The sequence below is a fragment of the Myotis brandtii genome, unplaced genomic scaffold (genome assembly GCF_000412655.1).
Source record: "Myotis brandtii unplaced genomic scaffold, ASM41265v1 scaffold576, whole genome shotgun sequence".
NCBI lineage: Eukaryota > Metazoa > Chordata > Mammalia > Chiroptera > Vespertilionidae > Myotis > Myotis brandtii.
Window position 1 is genome coordinate 1464679 of NW_005370156.1, and position 19281 is coordinate 1483959.

Consider the following 19281-nt stretch of genomic DNA (forward strand, 5'->3'; position numbering starts at 1 on the left):
GGAGGAGGAGGAGGAGGAGGAGGAGGAAGAAATAAAAATAAAACAATAAAATGGCAATAAATACATATCTATGAACAATTGAATCTAAAAATCAAAATAAACCAACAAGGAAGCTAATGATTGAAATAAACTGGAATAAAATAGAACTAGAGGCATGGAAACATGGAACAGACTGACAAACCTCAAAGGGAAGGGGGGAGGGGGAGAGGTGAGAAATTGACCAGAGATCTTATATGCATATATGCATCACCTATGGACACAGACAATAGGGTGGTGAACCAGGTGGAGAGGAGCAATGGGGGAAATAGAGGGGCATCTGTAATACTCTTAATAATAAAATTTTTTTAAGAAAAATAAGCTGTTGATTCCTGCTTCTTCTAAGTCCCTGTTTCATTCACTTTTCGAAACATAAATATTTATTTTATCAAAGTAACATATAACACAGATATTAATGTTGGCAAAAATAGAAGGCAGCAGGGAAAGAGGAAGACCAACTATGAGATGGATTGACTCCATAAATGCAGGTGTAGGTGTGAGTCTGCAGGAGCTGGGCAGGGCTGTTGACAGGACACTGCACATCACTCACTCGTAGAGTCACCTATGACACAGTTTAAAAGTCGAATGGTTCTAAGAGGCTTTTTATGGAAAAGAGCCCCACCCCTAGTCCTACCACTTTCAATCATTTTAGCTGTTTCTTCTGGTATTTGCCTCTCTATTTCTAAATAATTGGCATAGGGCGTTATTCCTTGATTTATCCATTTTAGGTTTATTGAGTTCCTGTTAGGATAGGTGAGGATTAAGGTCTCCTATACAACCTTCTACACTCTGCCTCTCCCATTTTCCCAGTGTGGTGGTAGCTCAGGTCTGGGTGAAAGCACAGCTGTCAGCATTACATTATTATGACTAATCCAAGCAGCATCCTATGTTTGTGATTCTTTTTTAGATAACCAGATGTTTTACCTAAAGGTGATAATTGCCTTGCTGTTACTTGTTTCGTTTCTATGTCCCCATCATTGCTTCCCTAAAAGCTCCCACAGGTTCCTAAATGCATACCGATATTAATTTCCAAATGCTTCAGGTCATTCACCAGCTCTCTTTGGTTTGGTTTTGGTTGTTTCTGCCTTTTGTTGTTTTTCTTGGGCCCTCCCTTTTGGAGCCTTCTGTCCTCTTGCTCTAGTCTGGATGTGGCATCATTCACAGACCTCATGAAAGACATCCATTCCCCATCCTGCACCCCAGCTCTATGGTGGGTTGTTTGTTTACTGAATCCTTAGTCTTCCTGTGTTTCGTTTTACACCATCATTTCACCGGACAACATCCTCCAGAAATCCAGAGAAAGTGCATATGGGAAAGAAAATGTTTCGGTGTTTGCAAATCTGAAAAAGTTTTCTACCTTTATATCTGATCAATAGTTTGACTGTATGTAAATACATACAGGATGAAGATTTCTCTCAGGGTATCACAAGTGTTGTTTCAGAGTCACCTGCTTTGAAACCTCATCTCTCCTATTTTTCATCTCTGTCTTTTATTCTATCTTCTAGGAGATTTCATCAATATTATCTTTAATCTCCTCTATTGATTTTTTTAAACTTTGCTGTCATGTTTTTAATTTCCAAGACTTCCTTCATTTTATCTGGTTTTTCTTTTTTATGCATGTATATTGTTCTATTCTTATCTTTGAATCTAAAATCCTCTTATTTTTCTGATAATTTTAATTATCATGTGTGTTCTGTCTAGTTCTTCTTTTTTTTTCTGTTTATTTATCGTGGTTTGTGTCTCTTATTAGGAGACTTTCTTGATATTGATAATCTGTTGACCCTGGTCTGTTTGTGGACGTTTATGAGAGAGGCACTTAAAAGCTAACTGATGCTCCCAGGGCCCAGGAGTGGGTGGTCCCCCCTGGTGGGTGTCCCTGTGGAGGGATCCATTGGCAAGCTCATTCTTTCAGTGTAAACCCCCGATATCAGTGTCCTTTCTTTGTGGCTCTTCATTCTGTCCAGAGGAGACACCCTCCCCCTCTTCTTGCCCGGGGAAGGCAATGGCCTCCATTCAGGGTATAGATGCCCTTTTAATCCTTGGCTTTCAGTACATCTCATCCCAGCTTCCTGTTCATCTCCAGGGAACAAACCTTGGGTTTCTTCAACAGCAGAGAAGTGAGAAACGGGTTTTTGTTTTATCATTTTTCCCAAACTACAAATACCACATTCCTACCTTCCACTCTTTCTTCACCAGGAGGAATTAGACCAGTGGTTCTCAATCTTCCTAATGCCGGGACCCGTTAATACAGTTCCTCATGTTGTGGTGACCCCCAATTTCATTGTTACAAATTGAACATAATTAAAGCATAGTGATTAATCACAAAAACAATATGTAATTATATATGTGTTTTCTGATGATCTTAGGCGACCCCTGTGAAAGGGTCGTTCGACCCCCAAAGGGGTCTTAACCCACAGGTTGAGAACCGCTGAATTAGACCCATGCCCAAAGTGGGTTTCTCTCTCACTTTCCCTGCTTTCCAGCCCCCTTATTTCCTACAAAAGGAGAGAAAAGTACAGTGCTAACCTATCCAAGTGGCAGAAAAATAGACTCCAGTAATGAGAGAGCAGAGCTGTAATTGTCTGTCTGAGTGAAGCAGGAGGGAGTACAGAATGGGGCCACCAATGCCCACACGCTCCAACAGCACTTCTGATGTGTTTTAACTCAGCTAAGGTGACATGTGGGTGATGGGAAGGAAATTTATGACCAGAGGATGGGGAGATTCATTTAGAAATCTGTCTGGTCCCATGGCAAACTCCCCTGGGAATTGTGCCTGAGGATGTTATGTGTTCCTTGGGAAGCGACACGAGAAAGCAGAGCTCTCCTGTCAAGCCTTCCATCTGGTTCTGTCCCTCTTTGGATGTGGCCTCCTTGTCAAAAGGAGAGGCCCATCAATCAGGGTCCCAGGAGACAGTGGACATGTCACACTACACAGGCATGGTTGGGTGGACGTGGATTCTCATCTTAGCTCTGTCCCCACCTTCAGGCTGCAGGATCAAATCCTGCCTGCTCTGAGTTCTGCACTGACAAAGTGAAATTGATGTCAAAAGTTAATCACCATAATAATTTGCAATAGCCTTGCAAACAATTAGTGCTAGGACATAAAATGTCAGTGTCTCTTTAATTTTTTTAAAGGATTCCCATAGAATATAGAACTTAAAAGTTATAAGGGAAATCTGAGACCCAGCCCCCAAACACTTTTCACAGAGAGGCAAGAAAATTGGCTCCCACACTGAAAGATCTTCTGTCTCCATTCAATTCCTTGTAGGAGTAATTTGATACTTATGTGATTTCAGTCAGGTGAAGTGAGGGACTAGTCAAATAACTAACTGTGTAATTATGAATCTCATGTTTGAGCTGTGTGACCCTGTCCAGACTTCCAGGGATCAACTGTTCACTCTGTAACTGTATTTGTCAAATGTAAATTATGCTTTACCTCAACCCTTATCCAACAATGATCGCCAAAGAAACAGGACCCATGGTCACCATCTGAAGATAATGGAAATGTGCCTCTTTGGGTTGGAGGAAAAGCTGGCAGGAGCAATTTTTGAATTTTTATGATCACCTTCCATGACTGGTCACTGAACTACTCACATAGTCAATGCTCAGTAAATTGTTTTTGATTGATTACTTTCCAACCCCAGGGAGCAAGGATTCACATATTTCCTGGGAAATTATCAAGTTTGGTGCCTACCTGTGCCCACTGAGAGCAAGCAGATCATGTCAGAAAAGAAAAGGCTTAAAATTCCTGTGTTAGATGTGCTGGGGGAGGGGGTCTTGTCCAACCTTCTTTTTCAAGATTTTCACACTGGTCTGGAAGCTTCACATATTACTGGAGCTTAAATAATCAGCCTTGGGCAATGCTTGCCACTTAGTCTAAATACCATCACTCTTGACAAGACTGAAATAAGTGGTCTTTATCTAAGATCTTCAAAGGGCTTTGCTAATGAACAGATGATATCATCTCCTCTGAAGATGGGAGAAACCCAGCCCAGAATCAAGTCCCACAGGACAAAGGAACCAACATAAAGATTAGTCTCAGACTTATACTAGTAGTATCCTAATCCTTATCTCTTAGTATGATTGTTGCAGGAGTAGGGTGTGCTCATATCACAGAGAGAGGAAGAGAAGGCCCTTCATTTTCAACTCTAGAAACAAACAAATGTGGACTCATTATTTTGGCTGCCCATGACCTCTAAAAGATTCCTCTGGGTCATGAAATGGTCTGTGTGCCGTGGACAGCAGGAGCCATCCTTGAGCTACAAAAGGAGATTGGGGGCCCAGCATGAATGGCATGTACCCCAGTGGATCATTAGACAAACATGAAGTGACTTGACTGATGAAAAACTGGCACAGGGCTAGAAAGAGGAATTGTGCAAGATCACATCAGTCTTATCATGCACCACAGCTCCTGTTTGCCTGGGGGCAAGTTCTTGTAGTCATTATGAGTTGTGCAAGAACTCAGTTACACAGCCACAAGGAGGCAAAATGTGGGCATCAGAACCCACTTGGATGATACACACACACACACACACACACACACACAATGCTGCCCACCTCTTTAAAAAATACATAGCTCATTGAAGATTTCTATCTATACCAAAAGTGCTGGAGAGCAGAGGCAAAACTGTGGTGTTCAGATGATCTATAAACACCAGTGAGTGAAAATAAATAGTACAGACATGATATTTGTAGTGGGTCTTAGAGTTTCCAACTCACATCTACATTTATGCCTCATCAAATTCCAGTAAAATAATTGGAAAAGAAATAGTTATTCCCGTTCAACTGAGGAAGAAGGTGAAACTCAAGACCATTGATTTATTCACAGTCCCACAGCTGTTTGGGGGTTAGAACTAGAACCTGGAATGTTCAGGTGAGCATAGAAATTATCTTAAGGAGGACGGAAAGAAACAATACTCTTTAGATGTTTTATGGGTGAGAAGAAAGGTGGTCACAGTTGGTAGGATTCATTCAGAAAACCATTGGGCCATCCCTGTACGTCATTCTGAATGGACTTGGCAAAGGTCATCCTCACTGGAAGCTTCTCAACCTACAATATGGTCGTCAATCATATTTTGTTATAATTATCTCATTAATCTTACGTGAAAGTTGGAATTTCTGTCATTCCTGACCCTGGAGGGATGCTTCTCATTAAGATTCTTGGTTGAGTGGAAAGACCATCACCACGTTCCTTGGTGCCAGGGGAGCATGACGAGATCCTCCAGCTCTCAGGACTTTTGGAGACAGCCCATAACACCTGCCGCTTAGGGTTCTCGTGGGGCTATTTGTTTGGAACACTTGGAGACCCCAAGGTGGAAATCTTTCTGAGAATTGTTAGGCATTATGCTGCTGACAAATGACTTCAGGCCTCTTCCTTCCAACTGCCTAGTCACCTGGGATAAATCCATGCTGACTGGGAGGAAGGGAAGCCGTCCCCAGCCTGCTCTGAACACATGCACACACCTGCAGATAGTCACGCTTTGACCTTCCCTGCCATCTTTCAAACGATTAAAGAAAGCAGCACAAATTATTCAGTAGTACGTGAAACAGACACCCCCAAATGCACACCAAATGGCCTCAATAACTACCAGACATCACATTCCCTTCTACCCGTACCCCCCTCTTACCAGTGAGGCCCAGGATTAAATATCACGTGGCCACCAGAGCACCCTAGATTCCCAGGCAAGATTTCAGCTCAGCAAGCCCTGCTGACAACCATCCTCAGGCGGTTCTGAGAGCATTGGGGGCACAGAGCGATGTCACGCCACCAGGGCCTAGGTGGTGCCAGGTGAGAAATGCCCGTGGATCTTCCCTGAAGGGTCTTCTCCTGGTCCCCCTCCTTCTTTCCCATTTTGTTCTCAGTCAAGGAAAAACCCAGCATCCAGGAAAGTATGGGGGGTTTGCACACACTCTTTCTGGTCCCATTCAGTTTATTTTCTCTGCTTGAGCAGAAATACATGGAAGAAGCCACCTCTGGTTGCCAGAGAAGTCAGATGAGAAGACGGTAGAGTCGTCTTTTCCATGTTATATAGTATCTAAGACAGTGGTTCTCAACCTTGGCTGCACATTAGAATCACCTGGGAATCTTTTTAAAATCCTGATTTCTGGGCCTCATCCTCCGGAAATTCTGTTTCTTTGTTATGGGGTGAGGCCACAACATTAGTAACAAAGAAACAGAATTTCCGGAGGATGAGGCCCAGAAATCAGGATTTTAAAAAGATTCCCAGGTGATTCTAATGTGCAGCCAAGGTTGAGAACCACTGATCTAAGAGGAAGATCCCTGGAAACTTGTATTTCCTCTTCTCCACGGGGAAGTCAGCTTCCAGGTTTTGAAGTCCAATGGGAAATGTGTGGTGTGGGCAGAAAGTCTAGAGCAAGCATGTCAAATTTGCGGCCAGCGGGCCGCATGCCTGGTTTATTTATGGGTGAGTTTGGCATGCTTGGTCTAGAGCTCTGTGCCGTCACAGTGGAATTTTAAAGATAAAATCAAGTGGCGGGGCCAGGTGTAAAAGGGGAAAAAGTTTTATTACAGTAGACATCAGGGAATCTGACAGAGACTGCAAGATAGTGAAGTATTTTCTTCACAATTAGGAACATGTCTTCCCACCGTTCCCAGACCGATTCTTACACACACACACCATGTAGATCTCTATCCTGACTTCTCTGAGCATAGACTAGATCCGTGGTCAACAAACTGCGGCTCTCGAGCCACATGCGGCTCTTTGGCCCCTTGAGTGTGGCTCTTCCTAAGCCTTAGGAGTACCCTAATTAAGTTAATAACAATGTACCTACCTATATAGTTTAAGTTTAAAAAATTTGGCGCTCAAAAGAAATTTCAGTCGTTGTACTGTTGATATTTGGCTCTGTTGACTAATAAGTTTGCCGACCACTGGACTAGATGATTCTTGAAAGCATTCAAAATTAAGTAGAAATGATAAGTAGAAGTGATAAGTCATAATGCAGCTCTCTTTTCCATCAGATTTTGCAAATGTGTGGGATGTCTGGGCCACTCCCTTTGTTAATCCTTTTTCCTCTACCTGGCCACATTGTGATACTTGCTGTGTTTCCTATCTTCATTGAAGATGGTTAAGGTCAGAGAAGGTGAAAACTCACCCACTTAGATTTACTAGTTCCCACTTACCCTGAGGACCAATATAATGAGAATGAACTTGGGTAAATCAGGTCAGACATTTAATTGTGCATTTTCAGTAGCTTTACTCTGAATAATAGTACATTATAGTTAATGTTCACCAACAGATTAGTGTCCAGAAGTTTCTCTGGGAACTGTACAATAGACTGTGTAAATACAAATCAAATAAAAAAGACCTCTGTCTGTCTTTCGCACCCTGCTTCTCCCCACAATGGAGACATTCTCATTTAGCAAATGAATCAAATAATGAACTTAAAGCTGTGTTCTTGGTTGGCTTTGAGTTACACGTTAGTTAAGCCTCACCTTGGGTGTTAAATATTAGCCCACCATTGGCCCCTGGCTGCAGTGTAGGTGTAAATGTTTGACAGAAAAGTACACATCCCAATACACTAACAGGTGCATGTGAGCGACTTTGGAAAGCTGGTTGGTGGGAATGGAAATGAACATAAAGTAGAAATCATCCACTGTGGAGACCCGGGACAGTGTTTCTGTTAAATCATTTGTATGCTGTTAAGTGATTTACATTCTCATGGGACCTGGTAATCCCAGAAATTCGATTCCAGGCATTCCTCCACATCCCAGCACTGCCAGTCTGTGTCAGTGACAGGAGCCTTAAAGCTCCTTCAGCCAATTAAGCGTATAGAATTATTGTCCCCTTTCTTCCATCTACTCTTGTTAGTTCCCTTAGCCCACACTTCTAAGGCAGTTCAGTAGCAAACATTACTACTCATCTTTGAAATTCCTAAGCCTGAAGGAAGCGGAACCATGTCCTTCCCACAAAAGATACAGGTTTGCTTTAGTGCATTGTTTTGCACAGGGGCACATTCTGGACCACACACAAAAAATTAGAAAACTCCATGAACTGGAGTTTAGTTTATAATTCAAATGAAAAGTAACTCTTGTTTTAGCTACCATTAATGATAGCTGTGGTTCTGAAAATATGTTGGCTAAGACAGTGTCCTAATTGGTTTAGGGGAGCACACCCTCAGGAAGGTCACACACTGGACAAGAAGTTTGGGGTTGTCTCCAGCCCCATCACTGCCACTAAGGCCTCCTGACTTTGGGCCAGTCCCTTACAGTTTGGACTTCTGTTCTCAGTGTAAGCAGGGGCTGGACTAGCTGTGTCTAAGTCTGTCCTCACTCTAACTTTCTGTGCTCCAGTCACTCACTGAAGGATCTAGAGATGTTAGAAAGATAACAGTAATTTGACAACAGAAGTATCATGTTGGTTACTTTTCCTATTATTCTTTCACTAGTGGCCTGGTGCACGAAATTCGTGCACATTAAAAGGGAATTAATTAGAGGAAATATTTTAATATTGCTATTTGTTCTTTCTCTATAATAGAAATGTCAGAGATGAAAGAAAATTAGTAAAATGTATATGAAAATCTTCCTCCTGTCAGAGTCTGGGGCGTGCCGTGGGTCCCAGAGTCATGTCCCCACCCACCTGCGCGCCCCTCAAAATCGCACGAGACCCAGTCCTGGCCAGCCCCACCCCCGTCAAGCCCCACAGGGTGGGGGGTGTGGCCTCAGGTCCCCCAGCCCAGCCTCAGGTCCCCTGGCCCCGGCATGAGGGTGCGAGGGTGAGATGACCATTTGCATATTAGCTCTTTATTATATAGGAAGAATGCTGATGGACTCCAGATTTCTCTTCATCTTTAAGATCTGAACTACAGGGTGTCCCCCCAAAAATGTATACACACTTTAAAGCTTCATAGCTCAATTTTGAAAATAAAATGTATTTTAATAAACACTACCTTTATAATTATTCAAAGTGTGTGTATACATTTTGGGGGGACACCCTATATATAACAATACAGAGTTGTGTGCTTTAATTTTTTAAGAAGGTAGGTGTCATGTTAGGTGTTTATACTACACACACAAAAATGAGAAGAAAAAAAACACCCACATACACCCAAAGGGACTCAAGGAAAATTTTGGAGGTGATAGATATGCTTATTACTTTTACAGGTGTATGCATTTGTCAAAACTCAATCTAGTTATAGATATTCAACACATGCAGCTAGTTGTGTGTATCAATTATACCTTGGTAAAGCTGTTTAGAAAGGAGATATGAACTAGATACACATTTAAAATATATATATTAAATAGAAGAAAAAAATATATATATATATTTCAAAAGTTTTATGTCCTTTTAAAGCCATGTCCATAGATCATGTTTAAATATTTGGGGAAAGGACGAGTAGGCCAGAGCGTTTTTACACTGGAACTCCAGAAAGAGCTCACCCATAGAACTGGCTGCAGTGGCAGCCCACAGCTGCCTCACACTCCTGAGTGCAGGAGATAAGTGTGGTGACCGAGGAACTGTATTCTTATTTTTTTATTTTAATTTAAAGAGTCACAATCCCGTTGTAAAGTTTCCTTCAATAAAGTCTTACTGTTGGTTCTGAAGTAGAGTTTACGAAGAAAACGCAGTTCATTATCAAGCAACCTTAGTCCATTGACTAATCAGATGAACAGATTTGTAACAAGCTGGGGACTGACCCACTCCTTAATTTCTCTTGAAAATTAAAAGATGACGCCTTAGAGCAGTGATGGCGAACCTTTTGAGCTCGGCGTGCCAGCATTTTGAAAAACCCTAACTTAACTCTGGTGCCATGTCACATATAGAAATTTTTTGATATTTGCAACCATAGTAAAACAAAGACTTATATTTTTGATATTTATTTTATATATTTAAATGCCATTTAACAAAGAAAAATCAACCAAAAAAAATGAGTTCGCGTGTCACCTCTGACATGCGTGTCATAGGTTCGCCATCACTGCCTTAGAGACAACTGTGCAGGCCCAGCACCACTGGGTCCATTCTGGCCAAGAGCCGTACAAAGGATGTCGGGAGCTCTTGGGGCCAAGTAATTCAGAGTCGTTGTCTCAGGACCCAGAGATGCTCATGTGTGTTTGAGATTCTGGGGAGCCCCTCAGGAAAAGCTCCTTTTAGGGAGACGGCGACTTCTTTAGGGAGAAGTTGCTGACTGAGTAACACACCTTCCTTGTCATTTGTTTCTTTGCAGGAGCTGATTGATGTGGACAGCGAGGTAGTGTTTGAATTAGCCTCCTACATTTTACAGGTAGGTAGCCCTCCCCGCCTGACCACACCCAGAAGAAGAGGAGTAAGACTTAGTGCAAAGCCAGCTGCCATTCCACAGCTCGGGGCCTCCAGTAGCTTAGCCACAGCAGGAAAATAATTATTAGGGACACTATATGTGGCTGAAGTGCCTCCCAGTCTGTCAGGGTCATTCCTGGAGCCTTCACGGAGCAGGTGGTTGTTGCCATCCACCAATGGGACTACATGAAGGCAGTAAATAAGAGCTCTGATATTTCAAAATGTTAAGACAGCATCTCTACAAAGGAAAATCACGTGTGTAACCTGAGCCTGAGGGACACAGATCATTCTGGGACCCCATTTTCTTCAGTTTGGCGTTCTCCCCGACTCTGGAGAACGCCAAGTAAACAGCAAGAATTAATTGCCAGGACAGTCACTTCGAGTGCTCTCTAGAAAGACAAGGAAAAGAACTTTATTTTATGCGAAAAAGAGGTGTATCAAATATGAGCAACATTGGTGATATTAGCAACACTGCAGGATGAATAGAAATTATGTCATCAGCTTATCCCTTCCACAAAGATTTATTGAACAAGTACTTTGTTCAAGGCATTCTAGATTCACTAAAGGTTCCACAGTCCCTCCCTGGCTCCGAAAGTCTTTAGTACATTCAGAACATAGCCACACTACACAACAAAACTACGAGTAGCACAGAGACACAGACAGTGCTGCCCAAACACACTCTGTTTGAAACTCGTTAAAGTAGAAAAAGTAAGAGCAGGGCCCAGCAGTGGAAACTTGTAGTTTGTCATTATTAGTCACATTCTTTGTATATAACTTTCTGAAGTTTAGTTTAGATTCTTATATTTCAGTGGCAAATGCACATGCCCCTTCTTAATTATATTTCTGTAGATGGGACCATGGCAGCATAAGCTGCACTTACTCAGTAGAGGAGTTGTCGTGACCATAGAATGCATTTTAAAGTATTTAACATGGAGTTGGAATGTTTCACAGTTGTTGAATTTTTTTCTTCCACAGGAGGCGAAGGGAGATTTTTCTAGGTAAGTTTACAAAAGTTTTTTTGCTTAAAAATGCATTCCATTGCATCTCTATTAAAAGAAAGTATTCTTCCCTAGCCAGTTTGGCTCCGTGGATAGAGCATCAGCCTGTGGACTGAAGGGTCCTGGGTTCGATTCTGGTCAAGGGTACATACTTCAGTTGCAGGCTCCTCCCTGGCCCAAGCCCTGGTCAAGGCTCGTGCGGGAGGCAACCAATCGATGTGTTTCTCTCACATCGATATTTCTCTCTGTCTTTCCCTCTCCCACTCTCTCTAAAAATCAATGGAAAAATATCTTTGGGTGAGAATTGAAAAAAAATTTAAAAGAAAAGACAGTATTCTTCCTTTTGTAGGAACACACTTTATAATAATAAATATTTATGATGAGATCCAGCTTGCACGAAACTGACACGTCAGGCATACAAAATACAATGATAGCAAGGATATTCTGTACTAAATAAAAAGCCGAGAGGCTACTAAAAGGCTGAAATGAGAACCCTGTGTCACTCATGGCCATGGAATTGAGGTTTGCCAGTTGTCCAAGTGTCTCTGTGAATCACCACTGTGGTGTGAATAAGGCCGCAGATAACCCTGGAAGTCCTAATACAGAAGTTGACATCTTTATTTTCCTCTCTCAGTTTTAGTTCCTGACCCTCACGGGACAAAATGCTATCCCACAGGGGGGTTGTGTTCCTGAAAGTGTTACAACATAATACCCCTCCCCCCCTTTTACTTTTCTTCCTTCATGTGTCATGTTAGAGACAACAGAGACAGCCTCCCATTGCGGAGCCTGCATGCTGCGTTCATACGCCTGGAGAAGCACACACTTCAGTCCCGCCATCGTTCCGTAGGCACCTCCTGCTCACCAGTCTGTCAGGGTCATTCCTGGAGCCTTCACGGAGCAGGTGGTTGTTGCCATCCACCGATGAGACTGTTGGCTCAGAGACAGACCTTATTCCTGGGATTCTGTTGTATCCAACTCCCACGAGGAGTCCAGGATAGCCAACTCTTTGGAATCAAGGTCTAGAGGCTGAAAGACCAAACCACATGTATAAGAGAACAGAGCATCGAGGCATAGGATTCTGACTTTTCTCATGCTTTGGGGCATTTGATCTGTAAATGCAGCACTAACTGCTTCAGTTGGTGGCCTGCCTGTACTGGTCCATCTTTGTCAAGTTCATGCTGACTGGTTCTTCGGCTCCTAGCTGCTTTCTCTTTCCTCTCCTGTGCATTTCTTAAGCTTTCCAACACAACATGAGGTATATGTTCTCATGCAAATATCTCAGCAAAAGCAAAAAAAGTATTTGATAACCTAAAACAAGGATTGGCAAATGTTTTCTGTAAAGGGCTAGACAGTTAATATCTTGGGTTTGCAGGCCATACAGTCCTGTTGCAATTATTCAACATCCCTCTCTCTACGTGCAAAAGCAGCTGTAGACAATCAGCAGTGTTCCAATAAAACTTACTTTATAGACTTTAAAATTTTAATTTCTTATACATTTTCATGTATTACAAAGTATTATTCTTTTATTCCCCTCCCCAACCATTTAAACATATATCCCGCTTAGCTCACAAAGCAGAGGACTGGGTCTGGCCAGTGGGATGCGGTGTGCTGACCTCTGACTCAAAAAGGCAGTCCCTTCAGCTCTGTTTGAATATTTGCATAAGGAGACCTCCAGTCCCTTTTATTTAGGTTTTCCAAGGTCTTGCCATAAGGCAGAGGTAGTCCATGTTTTTGTTTTGTTTCAACTGAGGCTTTTTTACAGTCTAACTAGAGGCCCAGGTGCATGAAATTCATACATGGGGGAGGAGGGGTGGGTGTCCCTCAGCCCAGCCTGCACCCTCTCCAATCTGGGACCCCTTGAGGGATGTCCAACTGCCTGTCCGACTGCCCGATCTGGTGGGATCAGGCCTAAATGGGCAGTCGGACATCCCTCTCACAATCCAGGACTGCTGGCTCCCAACCACTCCCCTGCCAGCCTGATCACCCCCTAACCACTCTCCTGCCAGCCTGATCGATGCCTAACTGCTCCCCTGCTGGCCTGATTGCCCCTAACTGCCCTCCCCTGCCAGCCTGGTCACCCCTAACTGCCCTCCCCTGCTGGCCATCTTGTGTCCATATGGGGGCGGCCATCTTGTGTGTTGGAGTGATGGTCAATTTGCATATTACCTCTTTATTACATAGGATTAGGAGACCTTGAACACTGTAGGTGGCCAATCACCATTCACTGAATTTGTTGAATGAAACATTTTTAGGATACAAAAACTACACTTTGTTGTGATTTTCCTTCATTACCCTTTTACACCCTTCATTTGGTATTGGAGTTTGGAGGTTTTGATAAGAGTAAGTTCTTATCTCCTTGCAAAGATTTCTGAAATCCCATGAGAAATGGTTTCACAGTTCCCAGACCCAGTGGTTTCTATTGTCTGCTCTACTTACTGTGGAGGTTTCCCGCTCCCCCTTTTCATTCGCCAGCTCTGACCTCTGCTGTAAATATTATTTATTGTTGAGAGCACCCTGGCAGGATGGAATGTGAACCGGGGGCAGCATTATCTGGCCTCACAGAGCATGGGAACATGGACCACAGGGGCCGTTGGGAGGAGGAAGTGCAGGCCTGGCCTGGCAGTAGTTCATGGCCCCCTAATGAGCCTGTGGAATGCCAGCTTGTGGGCTTCAGAGAAACAGAGGATCCTGGTTTGGCTTCATTTGTCAGAGTGCAGCCTCACAGTTTGTTTGGAACAGCAGCTGTCCCTGGAGAGAAGTAGCTGTCAGGGGAGGGAGAGGTCAGGCACCTCATCCAGAGGTCAGTTTCCCTCCCACACAAGTGCCCACCCCCTCCCGAGGTGGAGGCGATCTGTTGTGTGGGGCTGCCTCCTCGCAGACACCCACTGTGTGGCAGGCCCATGGAGAGTAGGCTCAGGTGAGTAGGCTTGAGGGGCCTGGAGTCTGGGGATAAGAGAAGTCCTTCTTAATTCCTTGTTGGTGCCTCTTCCCGTCCACATTCAGAAAGCTCCCCAGAACATTGAAGGTGACCACATTTGGTTTGGTGGCTGCACAATTAGGTGTTTTAGATGTCATGATCTCTTAATTTAGTTTTAAACAAGTTATTTTTGCTCTATTAATAATTCACACAGGACTATACAGCCTTAGTTGTGTTTAATGGAATGTCTTTGACTTGTATACATACCCTGTAAACATATTAAGTTTTCCTGAATAACATTAATAAAATGAGATGTCAGTGTAGAACACACAGAGCATTGGATAAGGCTTTTTTATAATACACTAGAGGCCCAGTGCATGAATTCATGCACCAGTGGAGTCCCTCGGCCTGGCCTGCGGATCAGGCCGAAACCAGCTCTCCAACATTCCCGGAGGGGTCCTGGATTGTGAGAGGGTGCAAGGCAGTCTGAGGGACCCCACTGGTGCACAATCGGAGCTGGGGAGGGATGTGGGAGTTTGGCCAGCCGGGGAGGGACTGTGGGAGGGCTCAGGGCATGCCCGGCCCATCTTGCTCAGTCCTGATAGGCTGGGCCCCAGCAGCAAGCTAACCTACCAATTGGAGCATTGCCCCCTGGTGGTCAGTGCATGTCATAGCGACTGGTTGACTGGTCGACTGTCTGTCCCCTGGTGGTCAGTGCATGTCATAGTGAGAGGTTGAGTGGCCTTAGCATATCATTAGCATATTACACTTGGATTGGTTGAACAGACGACTGGACGACCGGATGACCGGGCACTTAGCATATTAGGCTTTTATTAGATAGGATGGTCCAGGGCATAATTCTAAGATATTCTAGAACCCAAAGGATCAAATAACCTTTTGAACTAATGGTTGCGCCAAAAAGGCAAAGTAACTCTTTTGTAGCCTGAGGGTCCTGATCTATAATTTCCTAAAAAGCTACCTTTGCTCAGGACACTATTATTCTGTTTACATCTTACATATATTGTATATATGAATATATACAAAGTGCATTTATGGAAAATGAGTACTAAAAATCTACAAATCACGGGACCAGTTGCCTTGAAGCAGCAGAGGAAGAGGGTTATTTTATAAAAGGGAGAAGTCAGAAGTGCTGAGCCGCCTGCACAGAAAACAACCGCAGAAAGACAGCCCAGAATCAGAACCCTCTTCCTCATGAAACCACAGGCTCTTCTGTTTCTTCTTTTTGACTCTGAGCTCAGCAGGCCCCAGAAGCCTCATTTTTACATAGCACCCCCTTTTCTGTCTAGTTGAGGGAAATGCTCACTTCCTTATCCTATTGAACTTCACAATGAATTCTTGCGTTCAGTGTTGCTGAAAGAAAATGACTTAGGTATAGATAGATAAGAAGAATTGCCCACAATAGGAAGAAATATATGTTATACATTCTAACACATGGTGGACAAATTTATAGGATATCATTAAAAGTTTAGGAAATAGTCTTATCTAAAAACAATATTTTCTCTCTTGTATTATTTTCCTTAGCATAGTATGTAGTCATTGTATTTCATTTCCTGGTGTATATCTAGTAAAGTGAATGTCCATCAACCATCAGGAAATCAGTAGAGTTGGCATGTCTGTTTAAAAACAATTGACGCCTAAAAACTATTAACCATGGCAGTTTTATAGTCAAATATTAGGTTGAGAAGGGTCAACACAGTTTAAAAACAAAATGTTCTCATTCGATAATCACTGCTGAACATTAGTCAACTACATTTTTTATGACTTACACATACTTTATTCAGCACAAACTCTGAAGTAGTTTGAGTGCTTAGCACTGCCATTTCCTATTAAAAAATTTTTAAACTTCGGGTTATTGTAGAAAATTCTCTTTAAAAAGGTAAATGCAGGAAACACCTCATTTAAGAAACTGAACGGGACATTCAAATTATATGCCTACATTCTAATTTAATTTAATAGAAGCCATTGCTACACTGTATTGAGTGAAATGTTACAAGAACTTAAGTTTTTGTTTTTTTCCCTGACAGGACCTTAACTGAAAACCCTAGTGGCCAATCTCTATACCCTGACTTTGAGAATCGCCTCGCTTTACTTTCTGTCAGCCCTTCTGAAAGTGTGCCACCAAAAAAGGAGGAAAAAAATCATTTTAAACATTTTGCCAAATTGGTGAATTGGTTAAAAAATACTTTATGCTGAACAGCACAAATAAATGCCCAAATCACTCTGCCTTTGATATAAAAAAAAAAAAAACCATACATTAACAGGGACTAGTAAAAGACATCTGTTATGTAGAATTTTTTGTTAACAAGATTTATTGAAACCAGATCACTACAGCTCTGTTACTCTGGGCCATCTGCTGGGATCTGGAAATACCTTTGTTACAGAGGACCGGATGTACTGATGCTAATCATTAAGACAGGGTTCTACCAGCACAAGATTTATTAGGACCTGTAAGCAAACAGCACCTGAGAAAGGCTGATAGTAAGGCAATTCCGTGTGAAGATTGCTTACCTGTTCAGCAGGCCTGTCGTGTGCGCGAGAGGCAATGGAGGGGCCTATATCTGCAGTCTCTATTCCAAGTCAGCGCAGTGACCAGAGAAGAAGAAGGAAAGTTGTGATTGAGTACTTAGGGGTCAGTGTATGTGACATCTGTACAAAGTTAAATGCTCGTCCAAGTCGGCTTCTCAGCACCAGTAGTCAGTAAAAAAAAACCTTACTGTATCTCTGATCTGTCCACCTGCAGGTTTCTAATGCTATTTCTTAAAAAAAAAGAAAAGAAAGAAAATGCTTTTAGAAATAGAGCAATGCATTACTCAGTCAATAGAAATGAATAGCAGTCCTTCATTAACAAAGGAAATTGCCTTTCACCTCCATTTCAGAAGAGGAGATGGAGTATTTATTTGTGCTGAAAAATCGCTTTTCTCTTTCACAGACTGCATGTTCTTGGTACTCTGGGATAGCAGTTATAAGCAAACAAGCAAATATAACCCTTCCCCAAGAAGACAAAACCAGACCTTTTAATATTTTATCTTCTGTAAACCATTGGGCCATGTAATCTGGAAAGTTAAATGAAATTTCTGTGACCAAAAGACACCCTCTTGATTTTTATTTTTTATTTTTGTTTGAAATGTGTTCTGCCTTTCTAAAGAGTGTTTGTGAATTAATGTGAACGAAACTTTGTTTACTGGTATCTGAAAATTCCAGGTTTGTAGGCCTTTTATATCAAACTAGATGATGTCATTGAGGCAGTTGAAGGTTCAAGGAAGAATTTTAGAAGAGCGACAGGAAAAGCAGAGAGCTAGTTTTCTTCTAAAGACTCTAGTAACATAAACGTTTGTATAGATTGCTATCTTTAAAAAAGATGCCAACGTTCTTTTCTTGCCCAGCTAACAGACAGCATGAAAGAAAGTCGCTTAATCTAAAGCAGCCGTCTATAAATTACCGTCTATAAGTCCGGGTCTACTGGTGTCATTACTTTGCACTTTTACATAAGTGGTTTTACTACTACAGCTCAAAGCAAGCTTGGTTTTAAATCATTACTGTAGGCCATTTGATCATTTGGGGTATATTTTCCTACAGTTTTTAAAGTAGCCTCTTGAAAGAAAACAGCTGACACTAAGTACACAGAGAGATTCATTTGCTGAGACTTTTAGATACCAGTAATTAGTGAAAAATAGTTGTGTTTGTAATCAACATTTGGAATACAACTTGCATAACCTCATAATATCTTGAATACCAAACCTGCAAATTTCCCTATTGTAAACTTCCTAGAAAAAATTAATTAAGCTTGAAACACATGTATCAGCCCAAAGAAGAGTTTTTGTGGGAAGAGTTTAAATTTATATAATTCTCATACATTATTTTACCAAAAACAGAAGAAAAGGGTGTGTGATGTTTTCCAGTGACTTAACAACTTTGGGGGAGAAGCTGCTGGACCCTGTCAAGGCAGCCAGACCATTTGAAAGGAACAGAATAGATGGAAATTTGAAACAAAATGTTCAGTGGAAAAGTTACAAATTGTGACAGAAAGTTTTGTTTTGTGCACAAAAGTCTATTTTACTGAGATTATCAAGTGTGTAATTCACATTTTTCAAGTATAGAAAAGTATTCAGATAGGGTCTTTTGCAGGATAATATTCTTCAAATACCATGGGATTTTAGGCATAAAATAAGGAGGAAATGTTTTATTATGATAAATTGCCTTTCTTGTTAAGAATTTAATATCAATATCAAATTTTGATGGCTATGATACTATGACAGTTTTTCAGAGTTAAGATTCACAATCTAAAGGGTGAAGTTGTAGAAAATTAGTTGCTTCTTCTTGTCTATTTGAGTAAAATTATTATCTTAAATTATAGATTTATAAAATTTTTTAACATGTTTTGAATTTTACAAGTATAAAACTATGTTAGAAATGCAAAAAATTTTCATAAAAATTCACAAAACCCTAAGAAACCAAACTTACTGATCAAATAGGAAATATTTCCTTAAATAAGTTAGTAATTAGCATCAGAAATAAAGGCTCATAGTTCATCAATATGTTTGTAATTTTTGCCCTCTATGATTGGTAAATTAGTGTGGCATATGTATCCATAAAACATGCCCAGAATCTAGAAAAATTCCCTATGCTAGAAAAATCTCAGGGCCCCAGCTGCTTCCTTTTGTCTGCAAATGGTCACACAGTGGCAGGAGAGGCGTCCCCGATAGCATCCCTAGCCACCAGCTTCGGGAGCCCTCACTATACACCTGAAAGACAGTATGTCTCCGGAGAGAGGCAGGTGTTCTCATTTTCTTTGCTAAAATCTGAACTTTTTCTAGGTTCACAAAAGAAGAAGAGAGGGAAAGGAAAGGAGAGAAAATACTTGCGTGTGGCTTTTAAAAATCAAGGAAGAAAAAAATCTGTTTGTTTTTATTAACCTTATGAATCTGTCTCAGCGTTTTCTACATCCATTGTGCCATTGAATAAGCAATCCAGGTCCACAGTGCATCTCTGAAACTAGGATCCCAATGTTTTTGAATTCAGAAATTCGGAGGATTTA

The 19281-nt window shown here is 41.8% G+C and overlaps 1 protein-coding gene across 7 annotated transcripts in view; it reads left to right on the plus strand.

Moving 5' to 3' along the window:
• The window catches only part of FRMD4A (FERM domain containing 4A), a 608042-nt gene that overhangs the window by 477833 nt on the left and 110928 nt on the right, over positions 1 to 19281 (plus strand). For all 7 annotated transcript variants that reach the window (XM_014549925.1, XM_005878894.2, XM_005878895.2 and 4 more), the window contains 2 exons: positions 10219 to 10275; positions 11286 to 11308. In XM_014549925.1, the coding sequence (XP_014405411.1) occupies positions 10219 to 10275; positions 11286 to 11308 (80 nt within the window). The remainder of the gene's footprint in view (positions 1 to 10218; positions 10276 to 11285; positions 11309 to 19281) is intronic.